Source organism: Ptychodera flava, chromosome 16 (assembly GCF_041260155.1).
Source record: "Ptychodera flava strain L36383 chromosome 16, AS_Pfla_20210202, whole genome shotgun sequence".
NCBI classification, from domain to species: Eukaryota; Metazoa; Hemichordata; class Enteropneusta; family Ptychoderidae; genus Ptychodera; species Ptychodera flava.
The window spans coordinates 12,494,155-12,517,576 of record NC_091943.1 but is presented as its reverse complement, the minus strand read 5'-3'; the positions used below and the strand labels follow the sequence as shown (position 1 = coordinate 12,517,576).

Genomic DNA, 23,422 nt, shown 5'->3' with positions numbered 1-23,422 from the left:
GCTGTGAACACATTTCGCTGTGAAAGGCGCTGACGGATGGAGCTGGACTAATTAGGTACCATGACCCACTTCAGACATTGTTTGGCCGCGGCCGGGAGCCTTTTGATTTTCAAACAAGTGCGTGCAGTGACAGGCTGTAGGTAGACATGGCTGGTGTTGGGTAACCCCAGGGGCTATTACACCAAGAATGAAAGATGTGTTTACACAGTGTGGTAGACAAGGGCTGCAAGACTGATAAATTACTTCTGTCAAGGGAACATATTGCTTCCAACAAGGGAATGCTTTGTTGGAAGATTAATTTCTCAGACTTAATTTGGTATTTAGTGAAGTTGAATTATGATTCGATGTACAAGTCTTTTTCTCTCCTTAGCTTCACCCTCCTCCAAACTTTATTGAAATTTGTAGAGCTTTGTGCTCATTATTTTTTGAAATTTTTGGACATGCACAGACTATGTCAACCACAACATATATACATACAACATATATACATATGAATACTGAACATTACATTTCTTACAAAAAATAATAATTTTGCATAATTCCTAAATTTTGCCTAATTCTGCCTTCAGTTCTGTCTGTGAAAGAATTATAAATACACAAATTTTGTAAAAGTGTTGGCGTTGTGTTGAGCAATTCACAGTTTTATATTAGAATATATTACCTGTAGCGCAATTTGTAAAATACTGATGAACATAATGCCACACAGTTCTAATGATTCTGATGTTACAAATATTTCCTCCTCTCGACAACCATAAAACCTGGACATAAAAACGTATGAGTTTGGTGACAGCAGCTGTTGCACAATAGAGAGGTCAAAAGGTCATGCATGTACAGAAAAGCCTGAATGTCGATGCATGTATTCAGGTGTACGTGTTCCAAATAACGGTATGGGCCAACTGTGTAATTCACAACCAACTAACACAGTAAATAATCTGCCAAGTTCTCTCAGAGGCACTGTTCGGCTTTCTTGTCCATTTATAAAACTTTTAACAGTGTCCCATGGCGATTGTTTGATATTTGAAGTAGTCCATTGACGAGACACTACTTTCCATTCAAATTCTGCCCCTTTTCACAAAGTTCAAACAACTATCGATTCTGAATAGGGGACAAGACTAGGTCACCCTAAATCTTGTTCAGGGATTGGGGTGGACATCAAGAAAGGACACGAGTGACAAATAGCATGAAAGATGATCAAAGAGTGACATAACCTTGGAGGACCCATAATCAGACTATTATGACCTGAATATACTATTTGTCCCTGAAACCAGCATGGCGCTATATCAGGTCAGGGCGGCATCTTCACACAACTGTTCACGACCAGCCAGCGATAATTCTTTGAATGCCTTTGAGCGGACAACCAAAACTCGTAAAAACGCAGCAGAGCTTTGTACGGCTGAATGGCAAAAATGCATATCATTATCATCTGCTCTTGCAAGTGTGGCCGTTTGAATTTGTCACCAGTGGATGGATGCACTCAAGTGCCCTTGACTGACACTTTATCACTGTATCCATGGTGATCAATTATCAAAAGAAAAGAAAGAGACAAACCATGTATCTAATCACCCAACCAATACACATCATGTTTACAAGACCTGTAATCTGCAGTAAATAAGCTAATTATTGGTTGGTGGACCCCGATGAACTTCTGCTGTTCAGCTCTATGAATACACTTGATTTCTATAAAGCAGCTGAACCTGAATTCTGAAGGGCCAGTTGGGTGGTCCCTGAAGAACAGAGATTACGATGTTTGACCTTTGACTCTAACCAATTACAGGACGAGGCATGACCTTTTATTTCAGTTCACATCATGTATTACCCATAAAACCTGCAACAACAGTTGCATTGACCTAGAATATAATACAGTGTATGAGATGGGGGTCGCTGTCACCCCTGGGTATTTAGGAAATGTATGGAAAGATTAGTGTATGACTTCAGGGTAGCTGATCTTTTAGCCCTGGCCTAGTGTTAAGCTATTTGCCAAATACTGACAGCGGCATCTCAAAGGGAAAGAGAGAGATATTTCAATCAATGTCAGACACAAAGGTGCATGAGTTCACATGAATTAAAAACTTTTTCCCAATCAATTAATCTTGATCAAAAAGCTTCTAAAAAATTACGGTGGATATAATATTCATATAGGGCAAAAGCTGAACATTAATTGATATTAAGAAATAATTTTCAAAATTAAAGGTACGATCACTTTAAAGGAGGTTTTTAACTGTTTCCTTATTAACTTTCTACAATTGGGATCATAGGAAAATGGCACATATGTCCTTGGGGAATAGAACAAGAACTTGCAATGACCTACAAAACATAAGTTATTAAAAATATCAGCCACTGGAACTTTTAACAAAAGTGAAGCTTTGAAAAATGAAAGCTTTATTTCATTGTTTCAATCCCTAGCTTGGTCATCATAAAAGCAAGCATCAGATCTTAAAGTACAGAATAAAAAACTTCATGTTTTGAATTTTGCAAAAAGCACATCGGTGCTTATTCCCAGTGACACATAATCTTTGTAAGAAACTTCTTCAGAATGAAGTTGGGAATGTGTAGCTGTAGTTATTGGATTGAAACTTTTCTGAGTTCCCCCCCAACAACTATACTCAAAACTGTCAGAGTTTTATCCAGCATTTATTTTTTATTTGCAATGCATATGTTTCAATCTTATCTGTTAAAGATTTTGTAATTATTAATGCCTTGAAAGATTTTGGTTGGTCCCATGCAATGTTCAGTAGTCCCAGTCCTGTATTTCCCAATTTATAAATGCATGACCAGTGACAGGTTAGTTACAGCAAGGATTATTCCAAACTTTTGAAGTTCAAAATAGTGAACTGCAATGGACTGCATGTTGACCCATCAGCCACAATGTCATTGATCATGCATTGCCATTGTGGAAAATCAGACAAAGCCTCCAGCAAACAAAAAAAGTGTATTTGTGAAAGAGATGTTTGGAGAGTAAAGCCCGGCCATTGGGGGTTGCGGTGAAGTGTATAGTTTCAGAAGAGCTCAAGAATGTCTGTGAGTGCCACATCATCTTGGACAATTAAGACAAACTTTTAGCTAGATTGGCAATCGGTGTATGCTGTGAAAATTGGCTTTCTGGTCTGACAGAAAGACAGGGGACAGTCATGCAGTAACTATCCTTTTAGTCTTTTGTATCGAACCTGACTTTGTAACCCTCCGAGTAATGCACGGTCCATAACCAGCAATGTCTGCAGGTGATCAAAGACTCCTTGTCTTTGTGTCTAAGTAGAGTGATTACCAGCCATTCAAAGGCCAGCATTCCGCGGGGAGCTTCCATTATCTCATCGTATTCCCAAAGGTGTGTCCTATCCGGCTTTCATAGGGCTCTATAGCTATCAGAAGTGGTTCCGCGGAAGCCGTTGCGGTGATTCAGAGATTGTTGTAAACAAGGCCATGCAAGCAGGCGGCTAACCTTTGCATGGGACAGATCAATACAAGTTCAAAACGACCAAAGACAATGATCCTTCCACTAGAAGGAAACGATAAGAAAAAAAAAATGAGGAAAGAGCTGATTAAGAGTGACTTTTACCCATTTCCGGGTCTCATATGATTTAGTGGTTGTGATTTCACAATTGTTGCTTTTCCTGTTTCAACAATGTGAAATTGACAAATGACGTGTCCTGCAGAAACTAAAATCAACACGTGTGCATGCAGATACCAGCAAGAATAATTGCAATATATCATTATGTTGTTAAATGTAGGTTATCGCCCGGTTGAAACGTAAACAACGAGGCGGAGCCGAGTTGTTTTACGTTTCAAGCGGGCGATAACCTACTTATAGCCGTCGAGCTAACAGGGAACCCAGGATTAGCGTTTATCACTGCTGTCAGACAGCGCGGAATCCAAGAAACCCAGGATTAGCGTTTATCACTCGTGTCAGACAGTGCTTACGATTAAAATGTTTTGTTTTCAGGCAAACTAATTTTTCCCATCAGACTACCAAGACATCGACTTATCACATTTTGCGTTTATCACTCGTAGCTGCTTCCCCAAAACCTCTGTAGCATTTCTCGCCTCGGCCACTCATTCCACACGCGGACACTCCAGCTTGTGGTTCTTCTGGTGTTTTGCGGCGCTCTTCCACGCACTTTTTCCTTAATATCGTCTTCAGACATGAAATGGAAGCGATTACGTGCTGCAGCCATCGTGGCAGTCAAATTGGTTTTCTTTGGAGGCAAACCTTTGAGATGTTACTCGCTACACAATAAGGAACTTGAATGAAAATCACATGTTCACCTTGCGTTTTTCTAACACCCTTACTGTCGGCGACGCACATCCTAGCACTAATTTATATAGTCTCAATTGATATTAGGTCGTGTGTATTATTTCAGGTCGTCTTTCCCATTAACACCTCTGTGGTTTTGTTTCAGTACTTAATCATTTATCACACACTTCCAAGTTTTCTTTCAGTAGTTAATCACTTATCACCCGCTCGCAAAAAAACCAGCCACACCTGATAAGTCGTCCTGAGCAACAATTTTAATCCTCAAACACATCAACTGCTGGGTCAACATTTTGACAGATTCAGGCTAAAAAATATTATATCATTTTCAACATGATTTATAAAGCGTTATTCAGTTAACATATGTTTTCCTATTTTATCAGCAGAAAATTTTTCTTTTCCTATCCAGTTTCCTTCTATTTACAAAATAAGTTGAAAGTAATGGAAAATGTTATCAATTTTAATGTTAAATTTCCAAAAAAATTAAACTTAATTGCCAGACTGACCAAATTATTACCTTGACATGAGGTTGTATTTATATTGAAATTTCTGCTGTTGTGATATGGAAAGGTGTACAGAGTTGTCCATCAAATCAGGACATGACAACGCCCAAGTACATGTGGTCTCATGAGGGCGCTGTTGACCAGCGGCTGTTGCAAGTGTTTACAGTTTGACAAAGTATGAAAATAATGCTATACAGTGTACACCTCTTTGAAAAGGTTTGTTTTTAATATTAATAACTCTAAAGCCTTTTTCCTTTTCATTGAGGAAAGAACATAGTAAGTCAGAAAAACAAACAACACATTTTTTGTCTGTAGGAGAAGTACATGTATAAATACAAATATTTGCATTCATTGATACTTACAATTTTGATTGTTCACACCTGTGAAAGTTTCATCAAGTCATTATTGTGCATATTGCTTTGAATTTTTTTCTCTGCTTTCTACAAAGTTAAGCAATGTTTGAGTCATTTTTCTACCAGGATTGAGGAAAGTTGGTACGTTTCAGTTTTCGATGGTACTGGTTGAGGTATTTGAAATGATATCAGGAAACAGTGTTTTTGCTAAGGTTTCAGAAGATAGATAAATGGTGTGGGAAGCCCCATACCATCTCTGTAGTCCTGTAATCTGATTGCATTGATATAACAGGGGGAACCCTGATTAAATTTACAAGGTTACTGGTCTGAACCAACACACTGAAGAAAGACCCTGGGTCTATGGTAAAACTGCATTGCAGTAGATGATGTATTGATGAGAAATATATTGTGACCAAATATTGCAGAGTTACGCTTTCTTGATGATGTCAACACTCATCCAGTCTAGTCATACCCATGCAAAAATGGTTTCTGCCAAAAGTTTGTTCAAAGTGCCTACTTTAGCATTTGAACATCTGAAATGTAAATTTCCAGGAACTTTTTGCCCCATCTTACAGAAAACACGTAATTGTCAATAAAGATTACCTTCCCAGCTTGATCAAAACTAGTATGACAAGCGTCCCTTCTGAGGGTCTTTAGCAACGTGCACAAATCTTTGAGCATGTTTGGGATATTAACAACTTTCATAATACAAAATCAGTAAATAATGTCCTCCTGCAAGTTTGATCATTTTTGAAAATGATCGGCTTCCTGAGCTGCTCATACCAACAAGCCACTGTACAGTGTATGTACATACCCACAATGTGATGTGATTATAACAATTGTGAAAAATCCAATCTCATTGGTAGAAAATCTATGACAATGTTGCATTGTACACTTCAAATTTTGTATCAAAAAGATGTTATGATAAATAAAATGTTCATAAAAGATGTGCTTACATCATATAGAAGAAGTGAAAAGTCCCACTTTGTGAAACTTTAAATGAATAGAAATCGATGTACTCTAAACACCAGTGACAGAAAATTGATACAAAAAGAGCAGTGGTATAAAATTTAAAAAACAATTTGTATGAGTTTTACTGATAGGATATCATTACAAAAACATCGACATCAAGCAATATTTACAAAATAGTGCTTTTTCTCCCATTAATATCTATCACTTTGTTTCCGAGAACAAAAACCTGGTACAGTTATCTGAAAAATATGGAATGAGTTCAGAAAATTAATCCTTGAATAATACGGCTAAAATCAACTGTACGCAGAGATGTAAAGAGAGGCAAAAACTTCTGCATCACTTTGTTTGTATTTGCACTCAGCCTTTAACCTCCCCATTTCTATATGTAGAGGTCTAAACTTGCAATAGTAAACAATAGGGTTGTGCCAACTTTGGTGGTGACTAGGGGTTCATATTGTCACAGAAACACAGGTGGTATACACAATGGCCGTACAAGAAAGGTATTAAGTTTTTCTGTTCTACAGGTATGCAACAGATCTACCCAGGGTCAACAGACTCAGTGTACAGCAACAGATCGATTAAGGGTCAACTGGTGTTGTATATAGCAAAACTGCCTGACATGATCGACAGCAAAGGTCACAAGGGTCAACTGCACGGGCAACACAAGTAGACTGTATATTTTCTTCATCATACAAACTATAGATCATCCATAAATATACAAACCATAATCAATCAATAAACAGAAAGATACGGTGAGTAATAATGCCTTAGCTTTAAAGTATATCTCTTGTTGTTCAGAAAACCATATTGCTTGACAATTCCCATTGTCTCTCTTGAGGGCAGTATACCGGTACTTGTAAATATCACCCAGTTTTCTGATTCTCTTTCTTAACCTGAGGATACCTTAATTACACATGCACAGAACTGTCAAGGGCCAGTTGTTGTGACTTTTGATGAGTTTTGTGTTATAAGTCAACTGCAGTTTCTTGGTCTCCTCCAAAGAGCACACAAAGATACACAGTGTTGGCTTTGTCGACTCAGCCTGTACATGGGTAGACTGAATTGTCATTGTTGATGACAGAATTCTGGTGCACACTAGAATTCAAATATAAACAATAACAGTTCATTCTACAACATAGACCTTGTACTGATAAGCTTAATCGTCGGTGTTCCAACATGTTTTGTGGATTAGAACAAGAACTTATGATTGACATACAAGTCAAAAATACGGAAGTCGTCGTCAGAAGACACAGCTACTGGCCTTTTACAATCTAACACAAGAAATGCTCACGTTTTGGAATCCATTTAGGATGCTGCATCATTCTATGGTATTCGTGTAATTCCATATGAGAACAGTCCTCAAAGAAAATCCTTTGAAAAGGATATACCGTAATTAGAATGTACCGGTAATCAATATAGTTGAACTCTGATGAGTGTGATTGAATCCATTGCTGTGGATTTCTGCAGACCACTTTCATAAACTATAAATATATCACTGCCATATTTGAGAGGATTTTGAAAGGCAGCCATACAGCTGTATCCACTGTATCCCGGATCAATAGGAAGCTTGCCAGACCAGGTAGTTCCATTGTTGTAACTCCATTGTAATGTTAAATTGATACCTGTAATGGTAAAAGAAAGATAGATAGATAGATAGATAGATAGATAGATAGATACACACACACACACACACACACACACACACACACACACACACACACAACACACACACACACATACATACAGACATGATGTATCATGATAAATCTGAGGGAGAGTCCTCATTAACACACATGCAGATATGGCCTTGCCATAACAATGAACATCTTCAGAAGTCTAAACCTTTGCTCATACTGGGAAAAAATCCTGAATTTCTGGTGCCCTAACAAGCTGTTCTAGCGCTCTGTCATTATTCAAGATCTTTTAAAATAAAGTGAGAGCGCAGGAAAGCCTGAAATTTATCATTTGAAATTTTCCTTTATTTCATTTTCAAAGTGCTATCGTCTTATTTTCCCCCAAATGAGGAGATTTGAATAATTGATTGTCTTCAAAATGTGATGATGGACAAATATTCATTGCGCTTTGAATTGATATCATATGTGTGTATGAAATGATATGTTGGAGTTTATTTCAATCGATAAAGTCCATTCTACCAAACTATGCTACATCAGACAATATTGAAAATCACTTACGGTGTGATTGGACCAAAACACAGCCTGGGCAACAAAGTGCAGGGGAGTTTTTTGATATATGAAGAACTCAAATGTACTCACGTTTAGTACTCATGGGATTGCTGAAAAAGATGACATCATTGTGGTAGAGAGTACTGGCTGCACACACTGGTTCTATCAATGCTGTATCAAAGTAGACATGCTCTAGTGGGAAAGTCTCTGCACCATCGTAGCTTCTGCTGATGATTCGACACTGACAATGGTAACGACCTTGATTACGAATATTTACCACAATTGATCCGTCTGATAATTCTATTGGCTGTGAAAATTATTCAAGAAAGAGTACTCTTAGAAGTTGAACAAGAAGTGCTAACTTTAAAATTATCTACATGTCATTTACGTATTTTTACCATGGTCCCCCACAAAGAGGGAACTTCTTTTTTGTTATTTCAACCTTATAGCAAGGAGTTTGTTAATTTAGTATTCATAAGTCTTTAGAGCAGTTGAGTGTATACTTATATTTCACAATAAATACCTAAACAATAGCTCATATTACTTTTCAGTAAATCCACAATTTTATCAAAATAATAGCATTCATTATCTGCACATAAGAGAGATATTCCGGCATTGATTCACTGGGTTAGTAAACAAAACAAATATAAGATGTTTGCAAATAGGTTGTTCGCCATTTTGAGAGAAGGAAAAAAAATTTGAATTTTTTTGAAGCAGGTCTGATGATCTGATATACCTAACTAGAGAGGCAACCAATGGCTCATGAGAACAGCCCAGAACAAGTAAAGATAGAAATGTCTCCATTTCTATGATATAATTTTTAATCAGACTGGTCTGAAGACAAACATATCACTACTAAGTTTAGGGAAGTGTAAGCAGTGTTTTGAAAATGACCAAATTGGACCCTGGATTGCCAATGTTTACAACACTACAGGTCCTACACTCTCTGAGTACAACCGTTCATGATCCAATGGCCATTTCATCAACTTTTATTGTTAAACATTAACACTTTAATTGCAGATTCAACATTCCCTACTGAGCACATCAAATAATATTTATCTTCGGTTCAAACCAGATCAATCAAACACGAGACTCAAACACCTACCTGGCATTCATCCGGTTCAAAATCTCCTGCTTTCTTTGGTTGGTTGTAGGGAATACTTTTCAGCATTCCTCCATACCTCCATGTATTGCCATGGTCATCACTCAGAAGACAGAACATGCCATCACCAGCTATGGTTCCATGACCACAGACAATCAGCCTACCTTTGTGAGGGGCATACTTTTTCTGAAAAGGAGAACATAGGGTCAATGAGGTAGATCAGGTGATGGTCACATGACCAAAGACAATCAGCCTTCGTTTGTGAGGGGCATACTTTTTCTGAAAAGGAGAACATAGGGCCAATGAGGTAGGTCAGGTGATGGTCACATGACCACAGACAATCAGCCTTCGTTTGTGAGGGGCATACTTTTTCTGCAACGGAGAACATAGGGCCAATGAGGCAGGTCAGGTGATGGTCACATGACCACAGACAATTAGCCTAACTTTGTGAGGGGCATACTTTTTCTGCAACGGAGAACATAGGGCCAATGAGGCAGGTCAGGTGATGGTCACATGACCACAGACAATCAGCCTACCTTTGTGAGGGGAATACTTTTTCTGAAAAGGAGAACATAGGGTCAATGAGGTAGGTCAGGTGATGGTCACATGACCACAGACAATCAACCTTTCTTAAAGCCCGGGGCGAAATGGACCGGGATCCGGATTAATGCCAAGTTTGGGTGGGCGTTTTGGGGCATGGCTCTGCATAATGAGTCTGTTGGTAACGGTTGCTATCGTTCGCATTATCTGCGTAATCTGTTTGCTCTCAAATCACGCTCTGACTATAAGCTTAGGTACAGCCTTCGCAATACGCAAAAGAAAAAAGAAAGAAGGAAAAAATATCAATTTCATAAAAACAGGAGCGTGCTGAGTTGATCTACTGAAGTTTTTGCTGAGTTGATTTACTGAAGTTTCGGGGTCATGTCATCGTTCGAGAATGATTCGGCTACTGACCGCCATATCTACATACGGAAATGGCGCCGTACGTAGTGGAAATAATCATCAAGAAAGTAATAAACATAAACATAAAAAATAATCCGAAGCTGGCAATTTCGTATGTTGAAATCACGAATTACCGATCTAAACATTGACTGAGAAACACGGTCAGGAAAATGGTAGGAAATAGGTGAACGACGCGACGTCATGACCGATCGCTAAAATAAAAAAATAAGTTCACTACATCACGGAAGGATCGAGATTTCCATGAATCTCGCGTACCACGATATCTGTAAGCGATCGAGGTCAGCTGCTCGGTTGCTTTGAGGGTGACCCCGGGCAACTCATCACGAGTTATGTTTATTTTCGGAGCAATGGGATGAACCACGGACTGGGTTCATAGATATCTTCGTTATTGAAGAAATTAAAGTCCAACCTTTGTCGAAATCTTACGATGTAGTGCCAACTCAATGAGCCGATCTCGGACACACGTATCAATAGGCCTAAGCCTTTCAAAGAAGATCGGGTGGTGATGACGCTCACTTGCTCACCTTGAACTGACATTGACAAATACTGTTTTGATGTCTTTACAAGCTTTGTTTAATTCTCATAACAGAAGTCCAAACGTTACTGGGGCAACCGGTATGTCAAAACCTTACCAACCCTCCGAACACGACATGTCATTGCCATGTGTGAGAACACGTGTACATATACACAAACCATACGGCCGTTTTCAGGGCTAGCATTTATATCAAAAGCGACTGTAGCGTACCGGTACTTTCGGCCGTAGATTTGGGGGGCTGTTTAAAAAAGTGGCTCTCTTTGACTGACTGTAATTAAATTGATCATGGAGGCTACCGCCATGCTTTAATATTTAGTTGTTTTCGATGTCATAGTAAACTATGGACTCTGCCTGCAGTTCTGTAAAATACAGTGTACGTACTTTTCGCAAGGATACATCGTACCGGTACTGACTCATCTCTTGCTAAGGGACCGTCTCAGATTGTCGCAGAAGTTCAAGAAACGAAATTTCTTCCTTTAGATCAAAACCCCTCCCCCCTCCCCCTAAACGAAACTTCAAAAGTGCGAAATGTTTATGTCTGCCTGAGAGTACAATGTTGCATTTTGCTATAGCTACTAAAGACGTATTCCCCTTGCCACATTACAACATTAAACAAACCGAGGCTTGGTCTGCAATGCTATAATGCACTTGCAAATGCAGTAACATCCGAGTAATCGTCATACGGTTCAGGCGATTTACCCATATACGGATATCCCTCACTTGTTAGAAACCCTGTCCAGTTCTGGCCGTTCCAGTATGCATTGACTGTTTGATTGCGTTGTCACAGACACTTGCTTTGATTCCTTACAGCGAATTTGGGCTTCGGTTATATCAGTCTGTTTACATGGTGGTTTTTCCTCACCAGATAGACATATAGCTAGAGTCACTCCGGCGAGAAACTTCGACATGGGGGCCCAGGCGTGTTCAATTTTGTGGAGGGACCGTGGTTCAATCATACTAAAACGACTATGACCAGGTGCATGACAAGTGAGAATAAAGACATCTAGTTTAGAGCAGACGCTTATAAATAGCACACTTAAAAAAATGATACTTTTTGTCTTTGAATAATTTGATGAATGAAAGGTTTAGGATACAATGTTACTATCGGTAAATTGTGTTTGGGGAATGAACGAGATGGAAACAGTTACAAAGTTGTTGGCACGAGTGTGCATTTCTTTCTTTAATTTAAAATAAACACACGAAAACTTGTGATCACAAAATAAAAGTGCGAAAGTGAAGTTCACTAATTGAATGGAGGTCAAACCCCCTCCCCCCTAAACGAATGAATTTCGCTTTTTGAACTTCTGCGACAATCTGAGACGGTCCCTAAGTAACGACCGAAAATGGCTCACTTTGCGATGTCATTGTATCATAAACGCTTGTTAGTGAAATAGTTTATGACAACCACGAAGTTTTCATTCTGTGTGCACGCCAATATACATGTAACTCTAAGCGTACACATGGTTTGTTTACATCGTAATTATTCTCGTATGCACAGCAAATGTTTGACCAGTTTACACCTCTGCGCGTCACTGAATGATTGACAATTGTTTGAATCGCGGAACAACTGTTCCCTGGGGGCCATTTCCTTTGTTACGAAAGCGATTTTTCCCCTAATCGTCGTAATTTTAAAAGGCTTTGTGAAACTTTGCGGATACCTGTATGGCCTACGTGTTTATGAAACAGCCTATGTTTATGGTATGCCAATAATGTTTGGTTGAGAATCGCTTCGGCTGATTTTCACGGAGCGGTCTACCTTGCTGTTGCCAATTGTCACTCAAGCGCCATTATGAATTTTTGATGACTTAGGGGTCTTTTATACCCGCACCGGGGTTTAAAGGTGAATACTGTAAAACATGTCTTCATAGCTAGAATTCTTTTCACATCTATATCTTAATCTGTTAATTTTCTAATTTACGATGCCACTAATTTCAACTTTTCCCACTATATATGTACAATTGTTTCAGGGTCATTTCAGCTGAATTTAGAACCTGCTGATTTCAATAAAATCTGAAAATGCTTAAACAGCATGCAGTGTTTGACAGTAGTGTTCCTATAATGAGAGGATAAAGAACTTTGGTAAAATTGCAAAAGATGATGGCTATTTTCTGATCACTGTGAAAGCTGGATACAAGAGGCAGCCATTGGTTTTACCTGAATTCCATAACCTGGTCCCGGTGCAAACATCTTTGTTCCTATTTGTGCCGACATATTGACAGACTTGCCCCATGAGACGCCATCGTCAATGCTTTTCATGTAGTGAGTTGTTGACACGCTACAGTCACGGTAGTGAGCGCACATGACATAAACTATGAAGATGGCGTTTGCCTCTTCATCGACCAGAATGACACCCATGTTCAATCCATCTTTGTACATATAGCCATCGTCCAATATGTAATCTTGTGGAGTCCAAGTGTACCCTTCAAATAACAATTATCACATGATTAATGCAACTATGTGAATCCACTCCTATACTTTTTATCTGATTTTACAATTACGCTTGTTGTAGACACTACAGCATTTTTACATATCTGTTATTGCCAAAACAAACTGTTAATCCATTGGTTTTATAGGACTTTATATAATAGTACATCCACAGCGTACATGCTGGGATGAAATTATCCAGCACATTATCTACTCAGCAAAATGAGAAACTATTTTGAAAGAAACTGTATTTTGCAAAAGAATTCAAATAAAGCCATGGAAAATAAAATGAAAGCTTAGCTAACAGATATTACAGCTATCACATGAAGAGAAATTTCCCTTAGTTTTGCATATTTCATTCGGTGCTCCAACACAAACAAAATTATCATGACAGACATCTCTTTTAACTTCATTAATGAAATTACTGATTTATTCATCAGTAGCACTTACAGAATACCTTGAGATCAGTCAAATTTTTAGAGAAACAGGATTTCAAATGTTTTGGGAAATGATGGTGAAAAGGTGTACAGTGGTATCAAAATACGAGTTTACACACTGCTGTTCAATTGTAATTTATAACGTGTCTGTTACCCTTCATACGTCTTACCTCCATCCATTGACCTTTTAATGGCCATGAACTTTGAACCTGTGTCACTTCCTGTGGATTTCCTACCCTCAGTGACAACAATTATCGTCCCCCTTGGTGTGGTGGTGATAAGGGGACTTCTGTAGAGGGTCACTGACCCCTCCCCCGACATCCATAGCACTTTTTTCTCTGTAACTCTGGGCACTACCTGGCAACAAGTTGAAACAAGGCACAGTGAGGCTCTACAGGATCAAACTGATGTTTAAAGAAATAGAAAATTTAAGGGATATGAACACAGATGTACAACGTGTGCTATAAGCTGAAGGACCCATCTATATTTAGCACAACAAGAAAAGTTTTGCATGCATTTTTAGAGAACTGTGGATGATGAATAAACAGTATGAAATAATCATCATTTCATCGTCAATTTATAGTCAATTTTGGGCAAAGTTCTAAACAGCTATCATCGGTTTCGAGACTGAAGGTTTACAAGGGAATTTATTTTACCCTAGACTGAGCCTTGAGCTCATGGATATTACCTTCAATGAAAATCACAGATTGCATTGGTATATCTCCATTTTTTACTTCCATGTCACCCCTCTAAATATAATAGCTCGAAAGTCATGCATATTTTTAAATACATTTCAAGTGAAATCACTGCTTTGAGATGTGTGTCTTAAACCATCGATGAACTTTAGAACAACTGTCTGACCCATTAATTTTCAAAATACACAAATAATGAGTCACTGAACCCTGCCTGCAGTGTTACCGTCTTTCTTATCTCTGAAATCAAGACGAGCAGACAGGCGGTTTGTAACAATCATAGACAGAGAAGCCGCTCAACTGTTTCTCTTACAACCGATTCATCTCAGGATGCGGCGGTATCGGGGAGAAAGACGCGACTGTGCGAACTGATGGTCAATCAGGCCTTTTGAAGTGACCGTAGAGTAAACAAAGAAGGTGATTCATATCCATGGAATTGAGAGAAGACAAAGATCATACGAGGGGGTAAATACTACTATTGTCGAAAGACCTTGGGTCTGACCGCAGCAAAGAGTGAATAAATTAATAATATTGTAAACATTTAAAACAGCGGATTCTGCTGTCCGCCACCTAATCTGGGAATACTTCACAATCACTCGAGAGATGATTTTAACTTGCTTCAAGAAATTTGGCTCTGCTAGAATCAGTGTCGCACTGGTGAAGATACTGAGACACAAAGCAACAAGTATTTACTCCAATGTGACAACTGAATGCAGAACTGTCTTACTACTTGTACTATGTAGCGTACTCACTTTGGGGAAAGATCTCGAGGCGTATACATTACTCAGAGAAACATCACTGAGTAAGAAAGCCGTGAGCGTAAACACTCCGATTCCATAACGCATAGCTGTTGATGAAGACTTTCTGTTGATTTGACGAAGTGCTAAAGAACTGATCGGTCATAAAATGAATTTTGCCAGCGCGATAAGGAAGTGTCAAAATGAAGAGATGGAGATGAAAGGAAATGCTGTCATATGACCAAGTCATATGACATAAAGTTCGCTAATGTAACCTTTGACCTATAATGAAACGCCGTCCGGTGGAAAGCAGTTTTCAAAAATAGTTGTGGTCTATCGTTAGATTCAATAGTCCAAGTCACGATAAGAGAGATTGCAATTTGATACGAACGCGTTTCTCAACCATATAATACTTCAAATAATTTTTGAGAGAACTCATTGCAGAGAGACATCTATCGAGAAGAACATCAGTTCTTTTGTTTTTAATCGCTCAGTGAAAACAGTGGCGGCGCTCTTATTATCGTCTACATCCTCCACCCACCACTTCCAAGCCATCATGCTCAGTCATCAAAACTTGGTGACTGCTCGTGGCAGAAAACATGTGCTCGCTTTACATATAAACTGTTATATTTACCTGTCAGAATAAACGCGAAATATACGCAAATCCAAACAGTTTATAAGACGTTAACCACTACAAAATGTGCAGTGATATGGCTTTTCAGCAGCCCGATGATGTACCATGGTGTTATATAGAAAAAGTATGTTTTTCCTTAAAAATCTTGTGTAAACATTAAATCAAATACGTTTCATGGCGTGTTGATGTCATCAATTATATATTTTGTTCTGATGAGCTTTGTTTATACCCCCTATCAGCTGAAATAATCCAATGAAGACCATGATGCATTAGTCTGAGGATCCATCGAACCCAGAGGATTAAGTTGCCATTCAAGTCTTCTGGCAGATGTACGAACACTAACAGATGTGTAGGACTTTAAAGTTTGAAAGCTATTTGGCAGAGAAACTGGACAGATTAATACAGGGCCAGTTTTTCTCTTTAACATTCTGTTGTAAGATAGAGACCAAGCGGCACAGGGACCATGGTTGTACACTCAACAAGTACACTGATGGCAAAACCCTTAAATGAAGTGCCCATCGAATCCTCTGATCTTAAATTTTTAATAGTCATGAAATCTAAACACGGCAGTCTGATTACTCATTAATTTATTCAACTTCAAAATATGAACATAACAAAATATAATCAACTCATTTTTCGATTTAACACTGTACATCCAAGAAGTCTGTCAAACCTGGCAACTTGCTGGATACACATATTGGAATACTCAGTAGCTGACTCATGAAGACAACTGACAAGGTAATGTACACATATTGAAGTCACTATCCTTTGACCCCCATTTCCGTTCAAAACGGTCAAACATTGCCTCGAAAACAAATAACTGGTATCAAAATTTGAGATAATGAACGTTGAAATCAGAGCACTTTATCCACCACTTGGACACTTAAAGGCAGCAGAGACAATATGAACACATTAAACTGGCTCATTTCTTATAAATTACTGAAGTTGTCCTTTGAAGTACATTGCCAGTACTTATAATAGAATGCTAGATTTCATCACACTCTCACTGAAAATAAGACAGTGTAATACAAGTAACTGGTAAATACTGGAAAAATGAATAATGATTGCATTTCACAATTCTTACCGAGGTTTGAAGCTCTGAGCATTCAGCATATACGGATATGGGAATATTAAAACAAGATTATGTGATAAGATTATTGATTGAAGAATTATTTCACACCTAGAGAAACAGAACTCTTTAAATTTGTACATTTTTGGTAAATCACTTATAATCAGCTGTATATGTAATACCTGATTTAATAGCTGATCTTTTAAAAAAATATTTACCAATTTTTACAAATTATTTCAAAATCCTTGTATTTATGTTTTGCAGATTTACACAATACGTTTGAATTGTAAATGAGGTCATTCTTTGAAATCATTTTCGCTAGTCAACTCATCAATATAGATTATTTTTGCTTATAAAGTCTGACAAAGCTGGCATCAAATACGATTGCAACTGGAAGGGTGAGAAAACTACTGTAACAATGAACCGTGTTAATGTGGAACATTTAAGATGGAATCCTGGGGACAGTGTTTCTGACATTCAAAATTTTACCATATTTCCCTGGTCAGTTGCTAATGTGGAGTCATTTGTAGTGTAAATGATGTGTTCAGTCACTAGATTTTGTGAAAATCAAAATTTGATTTTGATTTTGCAATAGACTTAAACAGCTGCCATTTTGAATTTCAAATTTCTATATATCTTACGTAATTTGTATTATCCCGAACTTTGAATAACAATTCCTTATTTTCATTTTTGATGTGAACAAGGATATTCTATTGTAGCTTCATCACATGAGTAAAGGTTTCAAACTTTCTGTTCACGGCACCTACCACCTTACAGCCACAAGGTCATTTAATGAAAAGAAGTGAATTTTTCCGGTACAATTTTTCCCATCCCTACATGCACTGTGTATTACCCTGTCAAAAAATACCGCAATTATACAGTGTCGCTCAAATTTGATCAGAATTGGTACATACCAGTATGGGTACCAAAGATCAACAATAAATGTTGTTTCTATCTGTTCAGTGGAGGAAAATTCTACGTTGATGTTATGACAATGATTTCTGCACAGTACAACCAGAAAAACAACAAGAAATATTTAAACCAGAAAAAAAAGAATGACAAAAGTAATTAAGGTCTGAAACTTTAGGTACTGGAGGTCAACTTTAGCAACATGCATAGCAGAAAGGCAGCTAGCCCCCTTACTGCCTTAGTTTGACCATAGACGGTCTTCCTCCCCTCTACTGACGGTCTTCCTCCCCTCTACTGTCTATGGTTTGAGCAGGTCTGTTAATATGTAACAGTTCAATGACAATAACAGGAAATGACTCAAGTCAGTGGAGTAAGCCTGTTTCAAGCCTGTTTCAGAATTTCGCTTTTTCTTACCTCATTTGCACATTTTTGACACTGATGTGTTCATTTGAACAAATTCACATCTCAACCCCTACATCTACCTGTACACCAAATACTGAGACGGTAGCTTTGGCGGTATGGGAGCCTTTGTGTGTGACGGACATACATCCGCACATACCCACAAATATACAGACATTTAGACTCATCATATAAGCTCTTTTTGGTATTTATATATAAAACCAAATATGAGCTAAAAATTGACAATGAAGCCAAGTCTTCAGATGAAAAGTTCAAAACACATTTGTAACATAGGGGAAGATTCAAGTGATAAAAAATTTTCACATTTCACTCAAAAATGTTCACCTTGTATTTCATACATCTAGCGACAAAAGTACCTGATTGTATAATTCTGATTTATCGAAGCACATTTTGAGGTTTCAAGTTTTGTAAATCCTAAGGCATTGCACATTTGATGTGGAACAGCCCACTGTGAGTTAAAAATACTGCCAAACTCAGGGAAAACCAAACAAAAAAATATCAAATTGTACATTTCCATCTGGCTATGACAGACTAAAATCTGAAGACAGAAGCATTAAAATGGTAACAAACTGAGACAAAGTGTTTGTGGGTGTATACATAGACTGTGTTAGTGTGTGTGTGTGTGTGTGTGTGTGTGTGTGTGCATTTGCATGTGTGTGTATGTGTATGTTTAATATGCATGCATGTGAATGTGTTATTATAGTGGTTATTACCACTTGGTGACAATAGCTTCAAGACATTCCATGTTTTACACACCTGTACATTTCCTGTGAAATTAATGACATTGTACAGCCACCTACACTTCATCAAAATAATTGCGATCAAGGAATTACATCTTTGGTTGCATAGATAAACAAGTTATTTGATACTGACAAACATAAATTTAAAACAACAGTACAATTCTCAACACAAACAATACTGAAATTAAATTGATAGTACTTGTATAGTAACTTCATGGCAAATCCAACAAAAAGAACTCTGAATATATCAAAGATATGTTGGCTGTTCAAATTTTTGACTGAAGGAATTATTTCTGGAGTACATGACATGAAGTGCGATGAACTTTATCACATTTGTAAGTGAATGGATCTGATAAATGAAAGACAGTCTGCACTTCCCTTATTATGGTTTAACATCCACATCAATGAGGCTCCGAGTACAATTCTAAACCACACAGAATGATTTCTACGCCTTCGTAATGAAACGATAACCCTAGTAGAGTTGGATTCTCACAAGAGTTATGGAATCCATTTTGGAAGGATCTGCAGTACCGCTCTCATAGGCGATGAACACATCATTGCCAAACTTCAGTGGATTTTTAAAGGCGGTCATACAGCTGTATCCGCTGTATCCGGGATCGATCGCAAGTTTTCCAGTCCACGTTGTTCCGTTGTTGTAACTCCATTGCAATGTCATACCGGCACCTGAAAAGTGTAATGGAATGAAAACTGTAACAAATAGAATGGTTTTCACTTGCATATTTATAAAGTTGTCCATTTTCCCTGTAAGTTTCTGTAAATTTCTGTAAGTTTCTTTTACACTCCTGGTGAGTTTAGACATGGAGGTTTCTATAAAATATCTAAATAGTACACAGTACCACAGTATTGATCAAAATTAATTACAGGAGACTAGGGTAATTTATGTCTTGAAACAAAAACTATTAAACTTTTACTCAATGTACTCACGTTTGCTAGTACTCATGGGATTGCTGAAAAAGATGACATCATTGTGGTAGAGAGTACTGGCTGCACACACTGGTTCTATCAATGCTGTATCAAAGTAGACATTCTCCAGTGGGAAAGTCTCTGCACCATCGTAGCTTCTGCTGATGACACGACAGGCACAGTGGTAATGGCCTTGGTTACGAGCGTTGACCATGATTGATCCATCGGGCAGTTCAATGGGCTGAGGAGAGAAAAGACAAAAACAGTCTTAAGTCTTGATTTGATTAAAACAATAATGGGGTCAGAAAACTGCAAAAATATGGATCATAAATATCTATTTTGTTCAATAAAAGACAAAATAAATTTGGCAAGACTAGGAAATACTGCGCCCTCATTGACCAGTTTTATAAATCAATATATTATTTCTCCATCAACCAAAGGGGAGAAGCCGATATACAGGATGAGGTACCCATTGAGCAAAAAGGAGTAAAGTCTTGCTCGAGGGCACATCACTATGCTGGATTCTCAAATGACCCATCCTACACTCACTGTCCTTTAAAGCGCATGTCTGGTACCCTACCCACTGGATTATGATTCCTATATCCTAGGGGGCCTAATTGCCTCACGGGAGGGCCCCCGTAGAAGAAATGCATTGTTTCCATGATGCAGATGGGCTCCTGAAGTTCTTCTGAAGTACCAAATATTTACCATGTTGAAAATGACATTTTTCATTAAAACAAAACTGTCTATTGTCCATCTATGACTTATAGAGATTCTGTGAGAATGATCAGCCAATAGAATGACTGGAATCAGGATTTTCTAGACTTCATGAATGAACATAGAATTTGAACTACAATTACAGCACAGTACTGACCTCTCATTGCTGTGACAGACACTGCATACATTTTATCTGTCTAAAATAGACAGGCAATGGACTACTGAAATGAAAGTGTGTGTGGACTATTGAAACTTCTGTACAGCGATCAAACACAGCTGTGTTTTCACACTGCTACAGTTACCAGACTGCTGGTAACTATGGTTACCAGAGTTCTGGTATCTATGGTTACCAGAGTTCTGAAAGCTACAGATCCCGAGTTGTCAAGACAAGGGAATGACCTGTGAATCCTATTACCTACCTGGCATTCATCCGGTTCAAAATCTCCTGCTTTCTTTGGTTGGTTGTACGGAATACTTTTCAGCATTCCTCCATACCTCCATGTATTGCCATGATCATCACTCAGAAGACAGAACATGCCATCACCAGCTATGGTTCCATGACCACAAACAATCAGCCTACCTTTGTGAGGGGCATACTTTTTCTGAAAAGGAGAACATAGGGTCAATGAGGTAGATCAGGTGATGGTCACATGACCACAAACAATAAGCTTACTTTGGGGGAAAACATTTTCTGCAACGGAGAACATAGGGCCAATGAGGCAGGTCAGGTGATGGTCACATGACCACAGACAATTAGCCTAACTTTGAGAGGGGCATACTTTTCTGAAAAGAATGACAACACTTGGCCAGTTGGGCAGGTCATGTGATGGTCACATGACTAAAATTATTTTATTTTTCTGGTGCTTGCCTGAAATGTTTACAACAGTTTTTGAGCTTTTAAAATCACTCTGTCAAAGAAGTCAAGCCTTAAAGGATCTGACCATTAAATTGGCATTGATCAATGCTAAAAAACATGAGCAGAACCTGATGTTCTTTTGTGAGAAACTAACGATCTAAATTGTCAGTTGAAAAACATCTGAACAGCTGTGACCAAACTACAGGTATATATGAACATGCTGGGCACTGTATACGTTTTCATGAATCTTCTCAGCGTGACCTAGTAAACAAAAAAACCCCAAATGTTCGAAATGAATACAAATTCAGACACAATGCTTTGGCCAAGATTCATGAAGGATCTGAGCTTCAAATTCATCCATACCTGTATTCCATACCCTGGTCCCGGTGCAAACATCTTTGTCCCTATTTGTTGGGAAATATTGACAGACTTGCCCCACGATACGCCATCATCCATGCTTTTGATGTAGTGAGTTGTCGACACGCTACAGTCATCATAGTGAGCACACATGACATACACAATGAAGATGGCGCCGGTCTCTTCGTCCACCAAGATGACACCCATGTTCAATCCATCATTGATGGAACCATCATCAAGGAGAAACTGTTGAGGTTTCCATGTGTATCCTGCACAGTAAATAACAAAGACTTCAGTGTGACGATTGTCCTGGGATTATTAATATTCTGATACCGGTACAGCTAGCGTTGTGTAAAAATTGGGTATGAAAAGGTGAATTTTGCAAATGACAATGCAGAAAATGAGAATATTCCTGCAGCATTATTCGTAAAGAACGGGAAAGTACATACATGTTGTACTCAAGTAATTAGAATTACTGCGATGACTTCAGGAATTTCTGATTGGTGAAATTAAGGTTTATTGTTTCTTTTTCTAGCATAAAGTTTTTCCCTGTGTTATATTTATAAATGTATATTTTACATTGTTTCTTGCACCTTATCACTTTACTTCTTTGTATAAATGTATGAAAGAAACAGAAGAAAGATATTTATGTAGTGAACACATTTCTAAGACTGCTAACAGTAATTAAGACTGTTGTACAAGTTTAAGGACATTTTTGATGATCTCATTAAGTTAAATGTGATACCGTTAAATTATCATAACAATGTAGTCCTCAGATGTGACAGGCTTTCATCAACACACCTGTGCTCAATTAATATTATAAACATGTCACCATTAAATTTGTGCATTCAGTTTTTCACAAATGTAGCTACAGTGCTTATTAAAAGGGGCAGTCCTCAATCCCTGGTTTGTGGATTACTTTGTTTTTGACATTGAGTACTTACATGGTGTTAGCCCTTTGTTTTCCATTGAAAATTTCATCGAGTTAGTCAAATTGCTTTTAGATATTATAAAGCTGATAAATAACCGCATTTCCACATCAGGTATTAAAAAAGTTTATCATTCATGAGTTAAGAATGTATCCATTTATTCGTCAACACATCTCACCTCCATCCAATGACCGTCTGATTGCCAGAAATTTGGAACCAGCGTCCCCACCACTGGACTTCCTGGCTTCCGAGACGGCGATGACGCTACCCATCGGAGTTGTTGTTATGGCAGGAATCCGGTAGAGCGACACCTCCTCTTGACCTGCCGTCCATAGAAGCTGTGTTTCTGTAACCACTGGAGTTACCTGAAAACGATTTAGCGATACCGTTGTCACGAAAAAATGAAAGGAGCGTAACAGAACACTTCGGTCTGCAGTCTGGAGAGCCAACAACGTCAGGTCATATCATATCATGGCATATCATAACAATAAGATCGTTATTGTACACGGTTTGGGGAGTGACCCAGCATTACTTACATTTCGAAAAGCATTGCATAAACATGCACAAGACGTTAAACAAAATATCAACAACGACTGTGTCGCTGAAAACATGATAGTTTGAATGATGTGCGTTTGTGATCCAAACTTGTAGCTCAGAGTCGGCGTTTCACGCAGCTGCTGCTCAGCGAAATACCACATCATATGGGAATCATGTGATTAC

General features: G+C 38.2%; 2 protein-coding genes across 2 annotated transcripts; both read right to left on the bottom strand.

Moving 5' to 3' along the window:
* Nucleotides 1–4,954: 4,954 nt before the first annotated feature.
* On the bottom strand, nt 4,955–15,412 carry LOC139114029 (sialidase-1-like). Its single transcript, XM_070675503.1, has 6 exons — nt 15,163–15,412; nt 13,889–14,075; nt 13,012–13,277; nt 9,363–9,545; nt 8,348–8,564; nt 4,955–7,696 (listed from the first exon to the last, which is right to left on the bottom strand). Exons 1-6 carry the CDS (start codon nt 15,253–15,255, stop codon nt 7,485–7,487), a joined length of 1,158 nt encoding a protein of 385 aa, XP_070531604.1. The 5' UTR covers nt 15,256–15,412; the 3' UTR covers nt 4,955–7,484.
* A 939-nt stretch (nt 15,413–16,351) lies between these two features.
* On the bottom strand, nt 16,352–23,418 carry LOC139114028 (sialidase-1-like). Its single transcript, XM_070675502.1, has 6 exons — nt 23,239–23,418; nt 22,881–23,067; nt 21,780–22,042; nt 20,980–21,162; nt 19,865–20,084; nt 16,352–19,603 (listed from the first exon to the last, which is right to left on the bottom strand). Exons 1-6 carry the CDS (start codon nt 23,401–23,403, stop codon nt 19,392–19,394), a joined length of 1,230 nt encoding a protein of 409 aa, XP_070531603.1. The 5' UTR covers nt 23,404–23,418; the 3' UTR covers nt 16,352–19,391.
* Nucleotides 23,419–23,422: the final 4 nt, after the last annotated feature.

Coding starts and splice junctions, on each gene's coding strand:
- LOC139114029 (XM_070675503.1), bottom strand. CDS start 15,255: ATGCGTTATGGAATCGGAGTGTTTACGCTCACGGCTTTCTTACTCAGT. Junction 14,076..15,162: donor CCTCGAGATCTTTCCCCAAA/GTGAGTACGCTA, acceptor ACTTGTTGCCAG/GTAGTGCCCAGAGTTACAGA. Junction 9,546..13,011: donor GACCAGGTTATGGAATTCAG/GTAAAACCAATG, acceptor TCTCCTTTTCAG/AAAAAGTATGCCCCTCACAA.
- LOC139114028 (XM_070675502.1), bottom strand. CDS start 23,403: ATGATGTGGTATTTCGCTGAGCAGCAGCTGCGTGAAACGCCGACTCTG. Junction 22,043..22,880: donor CAGACGGTCATTGGATGGAG/GTGAGATGTGTT, acceptor TTTACTGTGCAG/GATACACATGGAAACCTCAA. Junction 21,163..21,779: donor GACCAGGGTATGGAATACAG/GTATGGATGAAT, acceptor TCTCCTTTTCAG/AAAAAGTATGCCCCTCACAA.